The sequence below is a fragment of the Gadus morhua genome, chromosome 21 (genome assembly GCF_902167405.1).
Source record: "Gadus morhua chromosome 21, gadMor3.0, whole genome shotgun sequence".
Taxonomy (NCBI): domain Eukaryota; kingdom Metazoa; phylum Chordata; class Actinopteri; order Gadiformes; family Gadidae; genus Gadus; species Gadus morhua.
In genome coordinates, this window is record NC_044068.1 from 7,015,108 (window position 1) to 7,034,002 (window position 18,895).

General features: G+C 44.1%; 1 protein-coding gene across 1 annotated transcript; it reads left to right on the forward strand.

The window, feature by feature from the left end:
* The first annotated feature begins 48 nt into the window (after positions 1 to 48).
* LOC115534773 (hormonally up-regulated neu tumor-associated kinase) lies at positions 49 to 11,792 on the forward strand. Its single transcript, XM_030345995.1, has 12 exons — positions 49 to 806; positions 2,824 to 2,946; positions 3,557 to 3,726; positions 5,456 to 5,511; positions 5,666 to 5,804; positions 6,197 to 6,324; positions 7,115 to 7,250; positions 7,641 to 7,821; positions 8,214 to 8,297; positions 8,800 to 9,133; positions 9,775 to 10,413; positions 10,477 to 11,792. Exons 1-12 carry the CDS (start codon positions 519 to 521, stop codon positions 10,650 to 10,652), a joined length of 2,454 nt encoding a protein of 817 aa, XP_030201855.1. The 5' UTR covers positions 49 to 518; the 3' UTR covers positions 10,653 to 11,792.
* Positions 11,793 to 18,895: the final 7,103 nt, after the last annotated feature.

Genomic DNA, 18,895 nt, shown 5'->3' on the forward strand with positions numbered 1-18,895 from the left:
CCATGAGAGAGAGAGAGAGAGAGAGAGAGAGAGAGAGAGAGAGAGAGAGAGAGAGAGAGAGAGAGAGAGAGAGGTGCGTCGCGCTGCACCTGTGCCTGAAGACCAGTAACAGAGAGAGGAGAGGGAGAGAGGAGAAGCTCAGCCGTCACTCCCGTCTTCCACAATTTGGGGAGAACACCATGCTACACTCAAATGACATTCACTGCCCCAAAGGATAAGAGACACCACCGCCACGGGAGGTGTATCTGCTGATCGACTCCCGTCACACCACCAACGTGTGTGTCCTGTTTGGTATTTATCTTAGTTCGTTTTTTTTGTTACCACTTTTGTAATCATTAATTTTTATACAATACCCACCCATTGCTGGACCGCCGGAGTGGAACCACTGCTTCCGCGTATGTTGTGAGGTCACAACTGTTTTTGTTTCAAACTTTGTCATGTGTACTGAGCGCCGCCGTTCGCTGGCGTACGCACGCCGGTGACCCCGCAGACGCGTACATGGGCGAACGAGCGATGTAATGCCGGCTGCCGCAGTCAAAACGGCCGCCTCGGAGACGGAGGCTGGGGGAGAAGGAGGAGGAGGAGGCGGTGGAGGGGACGGTCATCGCGTCACGGCGCCCCAGTGGGAGGCGTCGGGGCCGGGCCGAGCGGAGAGACCGCCGCTCCCGTCGCTCAAGGTGTCGCGGGAACTGCTGAGGAGCTTCCCCCACTCCAAGAGGGTGGGGTCCTACCTGGTGGGCAAGATGATCAACAAGGGCTCCTTCGCCAAGGTGATGGAGGGGCTGCACATCGGCACCGGAGAGAAGGTCCGACAACGGTGGTTCTTTTGCTGCGACACACAGACACAGGCACAGTGAACAAGAGAAGTTTTGACACGCACATGTGTTTGATGTACGCTAAATATGCTTCCGCTGTTTGTGGAAAGGTGGCACACCAGGCTAGGGAATGCACACTCAAAGGTTCTGATTGCATGGTTCTAATTCCATGATAATATTTTTTTTTTTTTCAGGTCAAGCAGTAGTGGGTTGATATATGTATAAGACTTTGATACAATGCAAAACAGTTGGAAAATGTTAAGCAGCACCAACCTAAAGAAATACCTTAACAGACAAGGTACATAATGACATACTTGTCACGTCATGGTAGTGTTTTTTTTAAGGTTAGGAAGGAGCATTAATATATAAAAATTGGGGTAGAACTTAAGAATATATTTACAACACAAAACTAATGGAAAGGTTTAGCGGCACTCACCCGTGAAATACAGAAGATAACCAACCTACACAAACAGACTCTATGATAACATGGTTGATAACGTCATGGTTCTAGTGCTGTTTCTGCCTGGCAGCATGGCATTATCATATGAGATCACTGGCAGGCTGTGTTATTATTGTTATTGATAGTTATTATGGTCATACAGACACACACAGGTGAAAACACACCTGCTCTGCACACGGCTTCCAACAGCTGAAAGACGTTTCACAATATTACACACAATAACAATTACGTGATGTCTGTTTATGTGGTTTAAAATGGTTTACAGTAGTTAGTGTGGGCTGAATATTAAAAAATGATCACATATCATTGCATTTACCTAAGAAACATAGGCTGGCTGTCATTTTGGGGAAGATTCTTTAAACTGCAAAATAAGAACTAAATTATTCCAACTCTATGATATTCAAATTTCCTCTAGGCCTGTTGAATGCTTAGTCTGTGTGTGTGTGTGTGTGTGTGTGTGTGTGTGTGTGTGTGTGTGTGTGTGTGTGTGTGTGTGTGTGTGTGTGTGTGTGTGTGTGTGTGTGTGTGTGTGTGTATTTGTGTCTGTAGGTGTGAGTGAGTGTGTGTGTGTACACGTGTGTGTGGGTGTAGATGTATGTGTTTTTGTGTAAGTTCAACATAAATACCTCAGTTTCGTGGGTCACTGAGTGGCTGATCCCTTTAAGACTGGTGACCCTTGCAGTTTAACCTGGTTGCCATAGTGACCACCAAACTCACCTGTGAGGGTATTTGCGTTGTGTAAACCTTCCAACCCTAGCTGGGCTCAGTCGAAGCAGGTGTGAGCAAACAACCTGCCTTCAAATTAAAAGCTTAATTGAATGCGTAAAAAATAAAATAAAACAGAATGTCAAGAAATAACATTGAAAACGTCTGAAGGGAATTAAACGTTTTAATGCGAATACGAATTGTATTTATTTAGGTGTTAATTGTTCATACGAAATATATTAAAAGTTTTATAGATAGATAGCGAAAAAAACAAAACATTCTTCTTAGAATATCTACAGAATATCGATCTATATCTAATATATATGGGCACAAAAAAAGTGCTTAAATTTAACATAGAAAAAGTGTTTCAATGGCGGGTGCGAAGAGCCTTCCTCAGTTTTCCATATCCATTCCTTTAAGGTTAACTGTAACTTGTTTCCATGTGTGTAACACGGAGACCCCTAACCCTAAAGCCTTGAACCATGGCCAAGAACCCCTCAGCCTCAGCCCCAGCCTCTCCCCCAGCCAGCCTACAGGGGTATTATATACCTCCCTGTGACCGCAGCCTAGAAGGTAATGGTATAGTTTAGCTTAGGTTACCTGACTGAGGCCACTATCCACGTAAAGAACAGGGCTGGGTTTTAAGTTAAAGTTGTTGCATAATACAGCAAGCTCTCTATAGCAACGTGTGTGTGTGTGTGTGTGTGTGTGTGTGTGTGTGTGTGTGTGTGTGTGTGTGTGTGTGTGTGTGTGTGTGTGTGTGTGTGTGTGTGTGTGTGTGTGTGTGTGTGCGTGTGTGTGTGTGTGTGTGTGTGTGTGTGTGTGTGTGTGTGTGTCCCTCAGGTGGCCATCAAGGTGATTGACAAGAAGAAGGCGCGCCTGGACTCCTATGTGCTCAAGAACATGAAGAGGGAGCCACGCATCCACCAGATGGTCCGGCATCCACACATCGTGGTTCTGCTGGAGGTGAGAGAGTTGTTGGGGGGGATAGGGGAGGGACACAGGATACCACACGACACACACACACACACACACACACACACACACACACACACACACACACACACACACACACACACACACACACACACACACGCACACAGGCACACAGGCACACAGGCAGGTATAGGCTGCAAATATTGATGTAGGAAATGTACTTTTATTTTGTGAGTGTTTACTAGAATTGCTAACTTTTAACGATTATGGTTGAGTGTGACAAACCAACAAACAAACTACCTAAAACCTGTAAAACGAGCTAAGCAACCAACCAATCCGCAAACTAACCAACCAACGGACCAACTCACTAACTATCCAACCAACTGACCAACTCACTAACTATCCAACCAACTGACCAACTCACTAACTATCCAACCAACTCACTAACTATCCAACCAACTGTCCAACCCGCTAACTATCCAACCAGCCGACTGACCAGTAACCCGCGTGTGTGTGTGTGTGTGTGTGTGTGTGTGTGTGTGTGTGTGTGTGTGTGTGTGTGTGTGTGTGTGTGTGTGTGTGTGTGTGTGTGTGTGTGTGTGTGTGTGTCTGTGTCTGTGTGTGACGTGTGGGGGCACAGACCCTTGAAACGGAGAACAGCTACTACATGGCCATGGAGCTGTGCGTCGGGGGCGACCTGATGGACAGAATCTGCGAGCGGAAGAGACTGGAGGAGCGGGAGGTGCGGCGCTACACCCGGCAGATCCTCTCCGGCGTGGAACACCTGCACCAGCACGGCATCGTGCACAGGTAATGCACGTGTGCACGAGCGCTCGCTCGTATTGTCCCACGGTAGTTGGCGTTTTGCGCGTTCATGTGTTGAAATGAATAATAATAATAAAAAACGCTTGTCTTCGGAGAGGAGAGAGAAAGAGTTTCGGGTTTTGGACTACGGTTCAGACACACGCACATGCACACGGCGCGCACACGCATTGACACGCACACACGTGCACACGTTCTCGCACGCACACTCGAACACACGCACGCACAGACAAGGACACACACGGACACACACGCACACACAGGGCATTGGGGTTTTAACGTAGGCTACCCACCCCCAAAAGGCAATGTCTGGAAGGGGGCTTTTGTGGTTGTCGAGACTGTTAAGGAATTTTAGTAGGTGTAGGTGTGAGGGGCCCTACATATAAATATATAGACGCATACAAACACACACACACGCACCCACACAAATGTACAGTGAGGAAGAGAGAGGGGCGAGAGAGTTGAGGAGTGAGGGAGAGAGAAAAAGAGAACGGGGGTGGGTTTATGGTTTTCAGACTTCTGGCTCCTCTGAGGGTGGCAATGTGATTACCAGGCAGTGACCTCATCATACCGCGCGGCGCCATGATTCACACATCATCACGACATCGTCCACTTCCTCTCTAATGAAGTCCCTCAACGATGTCATTCCCAGCCCGTCAATGGCACCTCTCTCTCTCTCGCTCTCTCTTGTGGTCTGTCTCTCGTTCTTTCGTTCTCTTGTTCTCTCTCTCCCTCTCTCTCGCTCGTTCTCTCTCCCTCTCTCTCTCGATCTCTTTCTCTCTCTCTTGTGGTCCCTCACTCGTTCTCTCTCTCTCTCTCTCTCTCTCTCTTATTCTCTCTCTCCCGTTCTCTCTCTCTCTCGTTCTCTCTTTCATTCTCTCTCTCCGTCTCGCGCCCCATTTGAGACACGGTATCATTCGCGAGGTCAAAAGCACACACATACACACGCACAAAAACACTTCTCGTCATTACCACACACAGATGTAACGGTTCAGGACGTGTGGAAAAAACGTGCACTCACATGAACCTGCCACCCACGTCCAACAGGTTCACCACTGCCTCCCTTTTCATGGAGTTTCTTCTGTGTTTTCGTCTACTCTCACCCCCCTCTCCCTTCCCTTCTTTCTTCTCCCCTTCTTTGAAATGTAAGTCGTAGTTTCGTGAAGATAGTTTAGTGTGGCGGCATGTGCGATTAAGGCGGTCAAACATGGAGCAGAGTGGATCTCCAGGCTGTAGTTTAAAGGCTGCTCCCTCCCTTTCCTGTTGAACCACAACTTTTCATGTCACTGGGCGATAGTTTTAGAGACGCCGTTTTGGGGTAGGCGGTGAGACGGTGGGGAGGTTGGAGGGCTATGTTCAAAGGCACCGGAGATTACTTTCCCAGGTGAACTAAAGGGGACTCAGTTCGGTTGAGGACGAGGAGGGACAAACGGTACCACAGAACTCAGGAAATTGGATCTCAGTCTGATAACTGGAAGATGGGCTGCTCAGGACAGGATATGGCTTTTACCAGCTGAGATTAAATCAATGGACAAAGCTTCCAAAAAGTGAACCGAAGTTTCTTAGATTTCTGAAAGTCATTGAAGAACTGTCGAGTATATTGATTACAGCTTGACGACAGAAAGAAATTCTTAACTCATACCCAGTGTACAATTGAACCATGCTTTTTTCTTTGTCTGAACAAATGTGTCTTTCCAACATTGTCACCTCTCTGCAGAGATCTGAAGATTGAGAACTTCCTCCTGGACGAGCATAACAATATCAAGATTGTGGGTACGTTAAGGCCTTCGGATATCTCTCTCTCTCAGAACACAGGTCACAGGTTTACATACCTGTGCACTCGAATAATTGAGTGCACCATTTTACGAGTGTGTGTTGTTGGACATTAGCAAGGTAACCTTTTTCCTCTGTACATATTTGTACCCAGACTTTGGTCTGAGCAACACTCTGAAAGCGGAGTCTCTGTCTCTGGATCTTCTTAACACCCAGTGTGGAAGTCCCGCCTACGCTGCCCCGGAACTGCTGGCTCACAGGAAGTACGGCCCCAAAGTGGACGTCTGGTCCGTGTAAGCCCCTCCTCTGAACACAACACGTCTATGAGATCGGTTTGGACTGGTTCAGACGAGAATGTGATTCAGACTCTAAAAGGCTCCTGCTTCTATCACCTAGCTTCCATCCATGAAAGAATGCCTTTGTGCCATATGGTGGACACTTTTATCCAAATACTTTTACACTACCCTGAGTGCATGGGTGCCCCCTTTGGGACACCAAAACCCTTAACTATGGCTGTTTGAATGCTATGCTGTAGCAGTTGAGCTAGACAGGAAACTAGATTGTTTGAAGTACAACTCAGGCTGCAATGCGAAGCAAAACCATTTGTATTCGTCTATCTGTTTGTGTCCTCATACATTTGCCTTCATACCTGCGTGTGTGTGCTTGTGTGTGCGTGTGTAAACAGGGGTGTAAGCATGTTTGCCATGCTCACGGGGACTCTGCCCTTCATGGTGGAGCCGTTCAACATCAAACAGCTGCACCAGAAGATGGTCAACGGAGAGATCAGTGCCATACCCAACGATGTCAGCAAAGGTGACCCCACTTTACATAAGTCCCCACAAAGATACCAACGTACACAACCCACAGACACACACACACATGTGTGTGTGTGTGTTTCTGTGGGCTGTAAAGACACAAAAGAAGGTTCTGACTGCGCAGAAACCAAACGTTTCTCAATGACATGCAACGGTATCTAAATAACCTGCAGTCTCTGTACCGGTGTCTCACTTTCGCCCGCCGTTTAATTTCCGTCCATCTTTCTCACACACAAAGAGTCTTTTTAGTTAACTCATCTCGGCCCCCTGTCACCGCAAACAAACACAGCTCCTGTTACCGTAATGATCGCCAGTCTCTTTCTCCCTCGCTCTCTCGCTCTGTACCGGGCGATAAGATCCGATTGGTCTGTACGCTCCGGTGCCCGTGCGTCCCGGTGCCAACCTCTCAGACCCTGGCAGCGCAACGCAGTCTGGTTCCTCTGGCCGGCCGTCAGCCCTAGCTATCGATGTCAGGCCCTGCGCATCACGGTGTTACTGTTACCACTACTACTACTACTACTTTTATGGGAGCTCTAAATACTTTTATTTAGAGTTAAAACTGCCAGGTGGAAAGTATACAAATTGGCAAAGAAATGGCTTGAATTGAAATAAAAGAAACACTCAGATCCACCAACGCGTCGTCTCAGAGTGCAAATTAAACACTTGGAATGGAAGAGAAGAAAATTAAAATCGTTATACCCTGCATCTCCATCTCAAGGTCTCTCTGTGTCTGGTTGTGTTGTGTGGTGTTGTGTTGTGCGGTGTTGTGCGGTGTTGTGTGGTCACAGGGGCCGTGGGGTTCGTCCTGTCTCTGCTGGAGGCCGACCCGGCAAAGAGACCCAGCGTCCGAGCCGCCATGGAGGAGAGATGGCTCAACGAGGGATACGCCAAGAAGCCCCTGCTGTCGCTCTTTCATAAGAACAGGTGATGAGGGTGATGATGATGACAGTGGTCATGATGAAGATGATGATGAGGATGACGGTATTTTTAGATATATGTGATTAAAGAGCAGTTAGGGGTCATGCATCTCGCTGAAGGATACCGAGGTAGATTGATGACGTTTGAGTTTCAAACCCAAAATCTTTCGACTGGGACACAAACACCCTTATAATGATCTTGCCCACTTTGATATAATTATCATTATTTGTACAATATTTACAATAATATATACAATTGTCATACAATATATAATATGCATACATAATACCGCAGTGCGTACATCCTTACCATGCAGTCTGAGTCGCAGAGAGAATCAAACCGCTAACCTTGCATTAACATGAGCGAGACCTCCATATGATGCACCTCATTCCTCAGGCTGAGTGCAGAGGAGCTGAACTCGTCAGTGGTGACCTACATGACGGAGACGCTGGGCTACTCCGTGGGGGACGTCCTGCACACGCTCACCAACAACAGGCCATCCTCCATCATGGCCTCCTACCACCTGCTGCTCAACAAGCTCTGCAGGGGCCAGAAGGCCGAGAGAAAACCGAACAAGGTACGCACACACCTTCCAAAAGGGCCTTGTGTATAGAGGCCATTATATTAACATTTCCAAGATGGACACTGAACTATACCATCACTTCCAGCAGGCTGGGATTCGCTGTTTGTCCAATGTCCAATGGAAATTGTTAATAAAAATAATAAATAATAATAATAATAATAAAATAATTATTTGATCTGCCAATGGTTGTCAACACGATTGATCGATTGATATACTTAATTAGCAGATGACCTGAACACCAGGGTAAGAGGTTATGCCTGCAATAGAGTGCGTTCAATCTATAGGGGGAGTCATCCTATGCAAACCAATCTACAATGTGGTGTTGGGCTATGGTTCACCTTAACTAAGAAAAAGACTTTACCACATTAATTTGCTCAATACAACAGAAGCGCAACGGCAACGAGGGAAGCCTGCCCAGTACAAACACATGGAGGGGCAGGAAGGGTAGTGGATCCAAGACTCAACCACAGGTAATTAAAACTCTTGGAGAACCAATTCTTTGTATTGCACTAAGGTTGCATTTATCTTCTGTCACAGCACCAGCTCAGTGTGTGGTTTAGACCCGTTTCACAGAGGGGTAGGACAGACACATGTGTTGATCATAACACAAATTCTTCCACGGTGACACCTTAAACATGTTAAATGGGTCCATGTCACTAGATTTGTGTCTCTGCCGGAACAGTCTCATTTCTATGTAGAGCAGACATGTAATGTATTTTGATAACGTAGTCTACGTTACTGTAAAAAGCACCCAGTACACACATTGGAATTTAGCTTTACATAATCTCCTCAGCACTAGATTCTGGCCAGCAGTCTGTCAGACACTCTCGCTGAACTAGGTTAGATAATTCTAAAAGTGCTAAAAGTTACCAACATGTCAGAAGAGGCGGCATCTCGACAAGTAGCGGTTTTAACAATCTACACACCGAGTTTCCACACTGACAGCCAATCATAAATCCCTGCTAATTCCAGAAGGAGGCGGCTGGCGAGAACGTCAACAATCAGCCCGCCTTCCGCCCGCTGAGGAGTCAGAACCAGCGGAGGAGGACCGGAGACCCCTTCAGGAGGGACCAGGGGGGAGACGATGAGGAGAACCGGCCCCCCTCATCATCCCTCCCTCAGCTGCCTCCTTCCTCCCCCTCCTCCTCCTCTTCCTCCTCCTCTTCCTCCTCCTCTTGCTCCCTCCCTGCCCTCCCTCCCCTCCTAGTCTCCCCGCCCCCGGCTCCTCCCCTGGCCGGAGAAGGCGGGATATCAGACGAGGAGGTCGCCATCACCGTGGATACCAGGGAGCTGGTGTTTCCTAAAGGTACGGATCGACCCGTAGTGAGATCAAGTGAGAGTAGAGGAGCGAACGGGTGAACACCCGGGTTATGTCCTGGCTTCTGCTCTATCTTTAACAAATGGTAACAAAAAACGGAACATATTTATTTTTACTTTATGGTTACACTTTACTCCTGAAGTTAATTAACCATGAACTAACATGATGTAGAAATGTAGTCATTTAAAGTAGTAATAAGCATTATTGTAATGCATTAGCTAAGGGGTGATGGTTAGGATTAGTGGGTTAGGGGTAACCCTGACCTTAACCCTATTGATTCCTGTTTTGATGAATAACTAATTTAACATGCACACACGTTCACTTTAGTTAACAGGAACAACATAAGTAAACATGAACGCATTAGTAAATGATGAGTAGACCATTCGTTAGCTGTTAATTAACTGTTTATTCATTGCTGGTTAGATCTTTAACTGCATTAATTGTTAATGTGTTAATTAATGGTTTATTAATTGTAAAGTTTACTGTTCTGACTATATGTAAAGAACTTTCAGGGTGTATGTGTATGTTAATATGTGTGTGTGTGTGTGTGTGTGTGTGTGTGTGTGTGTGTGCGTGTGCGTGTGTGTGTGTGTGCGTTTGGCATGCGTGCGTGCGTGTGTGTGTTCAAGTGTCCATGTTCGGGGACAGGGAGCTGGTCCATCTCTCCCCGCCCAAAAACTCTGCCACCAAGCTCTGTGACTCCGCCCCCTGCCAAGTCCTCGACACCAGCGAGCCGACGGCAGACGCCAGCAGCAGCGCCGCCAGATCCCACGCCCGACCCCCCCACCTGCTGCGGACCACCCACTCGGACGGCGCCACGGACCCCCGCGGGGAGGCGGGTTACCACGACAACCGTCACCCGGACAACCACAGCCGCCGCCTGAGCGGCAGCGAGCGGCTGGAGAAGCTGCAGACTTTCTACTCGTCGGAAAAGGCGGGAATATCTCCCAGGATGCTCCTGGAGGCCGACGTCAAAGCCCCGTTCGACCCGGAGCGGGGGGGCCGCCTGGGGGGGAAGAACGCCATGGAAACGGCCAAGGTGTCGCCGCCGGCAACCCTGCCCCGCCTGCGTCATGTGGGCCTTAAAGTGGGCGGGGCTGGCGGCGGCGGCGGCAGGAAACTCACATGGGTGGGGCTGACCCGGACGGGACCCCCGGGGTTCATGGTGAACGGGTCCAAGCCGCCCGCCTTCCCCTCGCAGAGACTGCACGCCCTGGGGGCCAAGGGCCTGAGGGGGGACCGCGGCAAGAGGGCGGGGGAGTCGGCCAGTCGAGGAGGAGGAGGAGGAGGAGGAGGAGGAGGGGGGGGAGGAGGAGGAGGAGGAGGAGGAGGAGGAGGGGGGGGAGGAGGGACAGCGGGGGCTGGGGGCACGGGGGTCAAGCGCAACACGGTGCAGCTGCGTCCGTCCCTCCAGCACCGCGTGGCCGAGCTGAACCTGCCGCTGCTGCCCGCCGCCCTGCAGGGGAAGACGGAGAGGAAGAGCCACCTGCACAGCATGGATTACTGAATGAAGAGGAGGAAGAGGAGGGAGGAGGAGGAGGAGGAGGGTGGTGACGAGGAGGAGGAGGAGGAGGAGGAGGAGGAGGAGGAGGGTGGTGACGGGGAGGAGGAGGAGGAGGAGGAACAGGAACAGGAACAGTTGATCTCAGGTGCCATGTGCAGTCTTTGGGGGTTTGGGACCCCCAAACAGCAGGAATAATACAGTAGAATTTGAGTATGTCAATATAAGAAAGGGCTAATGTACATTAACGGTGCTGTATGTGAGACTTAAGAGATATGATTGGAGTGTAAATTGTTAGAAATGGCATAGCTATGGGTCAGCTGTGTGCGCTGTGAGAATATCCAATCAGCTTTTTTCGCTTGATTGGTTCTGGGAATCCATCCTTTGTCAATCACAGGTGCGTGATGCAACACTTACAAGGGGCAGAGCAATGGAGAGAGCGAAGGAGAAATTAAAGAGCCGTCATTTGGGTTGTTTAGGTTCAGACTATTGCTCTCATCAGCGGTTTTCTGCTCTCTCCCTCTCTCTTTACAACTCTTAAATCTTCCCTAAGAAAAATACAGTTTTGAAAGGGAGATGATTTGGCTAAATGGATGTGGTGAATGAAACCTATGTTTCGAATGTATTCTAATAGGGTCTAACCATCATATCTAGGCAAAAAGGTAGAAAGAAATGAAGAAAGAGGGACAGTGCCTTAAATGTAAGCGATCTCAAGGCGACCTAAATGGATTTACATGTTTATCGTCCGTCCTTCTATTTAAAAAACATTAATTGACTGGCGACTCCTCCAGACACCCGGGACAGTATTTCATAGGCTTAACTCAAGTGTCTTATGTTTCTACAGTATTGGAAAGCCTGACCACAGCACTTACACAGGATTACAACGCATTGATTATGCTATCAAACAGTGCCAAAGACTTAACTATTCAGAAAACAAAGAACACCTCCCTGACAGCATGTGTGTGAATGAATGGATGTGTGAGAGAGTGTGTGCAAGGTTGTGTGAGTGTGTGTGTGTGTGTGTGTGTGTTCGCGAGTGAGTCAATCCCAATGTTGTACAGCTTGTTGTTCTAACTGTATCGACCTGATGACCGCATTTGTATTTACTGTTATTTGTGTTTGTCTAAATACATTTTTTTTTACACACAAACAGAGCTCTTGTGATTTGTTGCATGCATTTTCTGAATGAAAGTCTCAAATCTCGATCTATATTTCAGTTCAGCCTTGAACCCCAGAACTTGTATCGGCGATTCATTTTGACCGTGTCTGTGTCTGGCTGCCTCTCTGTTAACCTCATTAGAGTCTCTCTCTCTCTCTCTCTCTCTCTCTCTCTCTCTCTCTCTCTCTCTCTCTCTCTCTCTCTCTCTCTCTCTCTCTCTCTCTCTCGCCCCCCCTCTTTTGGGTCATTAATAATGGGATGCTTTGCAGACTGGAAGAGGATTCTGGTTGCCGTTCAGCGAATCCTGAATATTGCATGTGTTGTAGTGACACCTGATAGTGTGTTTGTGTGCGTGTGTGTGCGCTTGCAGTCTGAGTACGTACGAGCTTGTGCGTGTGTTTTTTTTAGTGAGGACAGATTGATGCTATTGAGGTGTATATTCACCCCACTCCAGTTACCTATCAAGCTACTTAACAGTGATATGAACCACTAAGCTCTGATACTATATCAGAGAGCACACAGACACACGCACACACACACACTCTTACATACTTTAAATACGAACATCCAGGTGTTTAATGCAACGTTTCTGGGAGGATGACACGACTGAGGAACAATTTCCCGGTCAAGAGTTACAGCTACAACACAATACCCTGAAGGGTTTCAGGTTGAAATTCATATCAGCTGCTACACCATGAGGTGAAGAGGTGTGAGCAGACAAAACCCAAAGACGACTGCAGACTTTTTTGTGTTGTGTTTCTGTTGTCCTAAAGAGGGGGAGACAGAGAGGACAGTCCCTGTTGAGGGGGTGAGCTGAATGTGCATGAAGGACCATGAGCTCTCTATGTTCTATGAGCAAATGAGGGCAGCAGAGGTATGGAAACCACATGAATAATGGATGCTCCCAATGCACAACGTATCTATGGCGATGACGGGGTCGCGACCCCCGAGAGGGAAGTGGAGGGGAACGACCCCGGACTCACCAGGCTTAACCTTTGAATGGAGCCACAGGAATATGGTCAAGGTCAACGTTAGATACAACGTAAAACGTTGTTAGCTGTGGCTGGAATATATAGAACATTCTAGAATAAAGTTGGTGAATTGAATACATTGTCCACAATGTATGATTGACCTCTCTGAAGACCGACGAAATGTTTATCAGCGAAATCAAACACATGTAAGTCCACATGGTCTCCGATTGAAACAGAAAATGCCTTTGTTGGGGATCGGTGGTCATCGGAGTTCAGCGAGATATGGATCATCTATGTTCTGATCGGAGCGATAGAGATGTCAACGGAGGCCGGCTGCTTGGCGGGAGTCCAGGTAACGCAGGGAGGGTCATTTGAAGTTCACAGCCACAGCCAGATTATACTATTCATAAGGTATTCAGATAGGAAGACACAGTGTAGGATTTCTGGTTAGGTATTGGGATATTACATACCACACTGGCCTTATGCATTGCAGTACTGGATTCCCTTTTTCCATATTTTCCTGGATCATTAATTAGCCAGGGTATAATTAATGATTAGTTTCTAATTGCTTTTTTAGTCAAATGTAGGCCAGTTTACTAGTTGGCTTGTGTTATTCATTCATTAAGTATGTTTATTTTAAAACCCAGTTTGTTTTTGACTGAAGGATGTTGAAATGATGCAGAGACCTTTAGTTATTCTTGAATGATTGTTGTTGTTGGGCACATCAATAAGGATGAATGGATGGTGATGTTATGACAAATACTATCAAAGTAGCGATGTGTAATATTTGAATATTTGAAAAAATGCTGATCGCATTTAATAAATCACATAAAAATGACATCCTATGACGGATATATTCTGTAAATATTAGATGAACCATACATCTCTCTTACTTAGAATAATTGTAATATTCACCCAACCAGCAAGCAGAGGTGCACTTTTTCACTTCCCACCGTCGCATAGCCAGTGGACAGAACACTGTTATTGGGTTTCTTTATTGAAAACCTTCCGCCATACCGGGAGGGGCTCAACCTAGCACACTGCAACTTAAACACATATTATTTACTGTTTTGATATTGGTCCTCTATATGTTAGAGTTTCACACGATTCTCTGAGCCATGTTTATGCCAGCGTGTGACCAATGAGGTGGTTCGAAGGGTACGATTTAGGGCTGCGGTCCTCCAAGAGGTCAAAGGTAAACTTGACCTTTAAGCAGGGCATCAGAGAAGGGTCCAGCTGCAGGCTTGGGCGTTTCCGTCATGACACAAGAACGCCCTTTAGGCGTTCCTGGTAGCGTTTCATCGACCAATCACAAGGTGTTTCGTAAGGCATACTGGGTTTCGCAAGGCATACTGCGAAGCACAGTCGCAAGGCATACTATGCTTTCCTTCTTTAATGGCAATTTTACCTCTCTCATTAGATTTAGCAATCATGGAGCCCCCACTTGGCTAACGTTAGTTCTATGCTACCCGTACTTGAAACTGCTGTTGGAGAAAATCTAATTAGCGTATGTTTCGGATGTTGATAGCCGTGCGAAGAAGAAGGGGTTCGGTGTTGACGGTGAAAGTTAGGCCGGTTTATAGCAGAGTTTCCATTTTCGGTTGTTACCGGTCAATGACCGGTAACAACCGAAAATGGGACCGACAATTATAAATGTCCCAGGTCAGAATGACCAGTGGCGACTGGTCATTAGGGGCAAGTCGCTACTCTCACAAGAAAAAAAGAAAAGAAAATGAAATTGAAAAAACTGAAATATATAAAAAATAGAATATATATATTTTTTTACATATATATATATATTTTTAATAATCTCCCCAGAAAGAACTATAAAATAATAAATTGGGCGCTTTTATTTAATTTTTAGTCGAGTTTAGTTCGTCTGGAGGGGCAAGAGGGGCTCTAGCCCCACCAGCCCAATGCAATGTGTATTGGACTTGAAACATTGAAATGCGCATGCTCAGAGTGTTTCTCTGTTGAAGTGGACGGAGATTATTTTACTTAGTGGTGGGGCTAGCCCAATATATCCATGGTGTGGACTTGGGACCGTTAAATATCCCAGGATGCATTTCGCATTTCGCATTCCTGTTTTAAAATATCAGTGTGTAAGCTATAAAATAGGCTATATAGGAACATTTTAAAAGTATAACAAAGATGGAGGCCTATTCAACATATTTGCATACTATTATTTTAAAATGAAAGAGGGGTTTTGTTTTACATAATTTGTTTATTGTATAAGTCGCTGATGGAGGAAACCCATTGCGACGGAAATCCCGATCGGATCCATCTGAGTGTGTGTGTGTGTGTGTGTGTGTGTGTGTGTGTGTGTGTGTGTGTGTGTGTGTGTGTGTGTGTGTGTGTGTGTGTGTGTGTGTGTGTGTGTGTGTGTGTGTGTGTGTGTGTGTGTGTGTGTGCGTGTGTGCGTGAGCCCTTATGTTTTTTTCCCATGATGACTGATGAAAAACAACAGTATTACCCCTTATATTTTATTTGACAAGGACAGTTAATTTAGACCAATAAAAAACAACAGTGTCACCCCTCATGTTTCATTTGATAAAAACTACAGTGATACCACCTATGTTTTATTCGATACATTTTGACCCTTATGTGTTTTTCATGACGACAGATAAAGAACGACAGTGTTACCCTTTACGTATCTTTTGATAAAAACAACAGTGTTGCCCCTTATATTTTATTTGACAAGGACACTTTTTTTTTTTTCAAATATGTTTTTTTTCATGACAACCAATAAAATACAGCAGGGTTACCCCTCATATTTTATTTGACAAAGACAACAGTGTTACCCCTTATGTTTTTTTTCATGACTACCAATAAAAAACAACAGTGTTACCCCTTGTGTTTTTTTTCATGACGACCAATAAAAACCAACAGTGTTACCCCTTATGTTTTTTTTTCATGACGACCAATGAAAAACAACATTGTTACCCCTTATGTTTTTTTTCATGACGACCAATAAAAAACGACACTGTTACCCCTTATGTTATTTTTCATGACGACCAATGAAAAAACAACAGTGTTACCCCTTATGTTTTTTTTCATGACTACCAATAAAAAACAACAGTGTTACCCCTTATGTTTTTTTTCATGACGACCAATAAAGAACAACACTGTTACCCCTTATGTTATTTTTCATTTAGACCAATAAAAAACAACAGTGTCACCCCCCATGTTTCATTTGATAAAAACGACAGTGATAGCACCTATGTTTTATTTGATACATTTTGACCCTTATGGGTTTTTCATGACAACAGATAAAGAACGACAGTGTTACCCTTTACGTATCTTTTGATGAAAACAACAGTGTTGCCCCTTATATTTTATTTGACAAGGACACTTTTTTTTTTTTTTCAAATATGTTTTTTTTCATGACGACCAATAAAAAACAACAGTGTTACCCCTTATGTTTTTTTTCATGACGACCAATTAAAAAACAACAATGTTACCCCTTATGTTTTTTTCATGACGACCAATAAAAAACAACAGTGTTCCTCTTATGGCTTTCTTCGTGACGACCAAAGAAAAACGACAGTGTGACCCCTCATGTTTCGTTTGATGAAAACGACAGTGTTGCCCCTTATATTTCATTTGACAAAGACACTTTTTTTTTTTTTTCAAATATGTTTTTTTTCATGACGACCAATAAAATACAACAGTGTTACCCCTCATATTTTATTTGACAAAGACAACAGTGTTACCCCTTATGTTTTTTCTCATGACTACCAATAAAAAACAACAGTGTTACCCCTTATGTTTTTTTTCATGACGACCAATAAAAAACGCCACTGTTACCCCTTATGTTATTTTTCATGACGACCAATTAAAAAACAACAGTGTTACCCCTTATGTTTTTTTTCATGACGACCAATAAAGAACGACACTGTTACCCCTTATGTTATTTTTCATTCAGACCAATAAAAAACAACAGTGTCACCCCCCATGTTTCTTTTGATAAAAACGACAGTGATAGCACCTATGTTTTATTTGATACATTTTGACCCTTATGGGTTTTTCATGACAACAGATAAAGAACGACAGTGTTACCCTTTACGTATCTTTTGATAAAAAACAACAGTGTTGACCCTTATATTTTATTTGACAAGGACACTTTTTTTTCTTTTTTCAAATATGTTTTTTTTCATGACGACCAATAACTACAACAGTGTTACCCCTTATGTTTTTTTTCATGATGACCAATTGAAAAACAACAGTGTTACCCCTTATGTTTTTTTCATGACGACCAATAAAAAACAACAGTGTTCCTCTTATGTTTTTTTTCGTGACGACCAAAGAAAAACGACAGTGTGACCCCTCATGTTTCGTTTGATGAAAACGACAGTGTTGCCCCTTATATTTTATTTGACAAAGACACTTTTTTTTTTTTTTCAAATATGTTTTTTTTCATGACGACCAATAAAATACAACAGTGTTACCCCTCATATTTTATTTGACAAAGACAACAGTGTTACCCCTTATGTTTTTTTTCATGACTACCAATAAAAAACAACAGTGTTACCCCTTATGTTTTTTTTCATGACGACCAATAAAAAACGCCACTGTTACCCCTCATGTTATTTTTCATGACGACCAATTAAAAAACAACAGTGTTACCCCTTATGTTTTTTTCATGACGACCAATAAAAAACAACAGTGTTCCTCTTATGTTTTTTTTCGTGACGACCAAAGAAAAACGACAGTGTGACCCCTCATGTTTCGTTTGATGAAAACGACAGTGTTGCCCCTTATATTTTATTTGACAAAGACACTTTTTTTTTTTTTTCAAATATGTTTTTTTTCATGACGACCAATAAAATACAACAGTGTTACCCCTCATATTTTATTTGACAAAGACAACAGTGTTACCCCTTATGTTTTTTTTCATGACTACCAATAAAAAACAACAGTGTTACCCCTTATGTTTTTTTTCATGACGACCAATAAAAAACGCCACTGTTACCCCTAATGTTATTTTTCATGACGACCAATTAAAAAACAACAGTGTTACCCCTTATGTTTTTTCATGACGACCAATAAAAAGCAACAGTGTTCCCTCTTATGGTTTTTTTCGTGACGACCAAAGAAAAACGACAGTGTCACCCCTCATGTTTCGTTTGATAAAAACGACAGTGTTGCCCCTTATATTTTATTTGACAGACACTTTTTTTTTTTTTTCAAATATGTTTTTTTTAGAGCTTTCAGTTAAACGCGTTATTAACGGCTTTAACGCAAACCAAATTTAACGGCGTCAAATTTTTTATCGCGCGATTAACGCAATTATTTTATTAAAAAAAAAAAAAAAAAACTTTTTTTTTTTTTTTTTCTTTGGCTCAAAACAAAGAAGCAGTAGCCTGACTGCTATGTTCAAATGACATTTGTTCAAAGCAGTCGTTTAATTGCACTATAGGCTCTTTTTTTGTATCGTCCTGTTTTGATCAGTGTATATGCCAATGTTGTTATCAATAAAAAATAATTTGCACAAGGCAAGCCGATGCACTTCACCATGTTGATAAGAGAATTAAAATGAGAAGAATTATGGGAAAAAAAAATCAAGGGATATTTAGCATAGAAAAATAATTTGCGATTAATCGCGATTAATTAGAGTTAACTATGACATTAATGCGATTAATCACGATTAAATATTTTAATCGCTTGACAGCTCTAGTTTTTTTTCATGACGACCAATAAAATACAACAGTGTTACCCCTCATATTTTATTTGACAAAGACAACAGTGTTACCCCTTATGTTTTTTTTCATGACTACCAATAAAAAACAACAGTGTTACCCCTTATGTTTTTTTTCATGACGACCAATAAAAAACGCCACTGTTACCCCTTATGTTATTTTTCATGACGACCAATAAAAAAACAACAGTGTTACCCCTTAGTTTTTTTTTAATGACGACCAATAAAAAACAACAGTGTTACCTCTTATGGTTTTTTTCGTGACGACCAAAGAAAAACGACAGTGTCACCCCTCATGTTTCGTTTGATAAAAACGACAGTGTTACCCCCTATGTTTTAATTGATAAATATCAACAGTGTTACCCCTTATGTTTTTTTCATGACGACCAATAAAAAATGACAGTGTTACCCCTTATGTTCT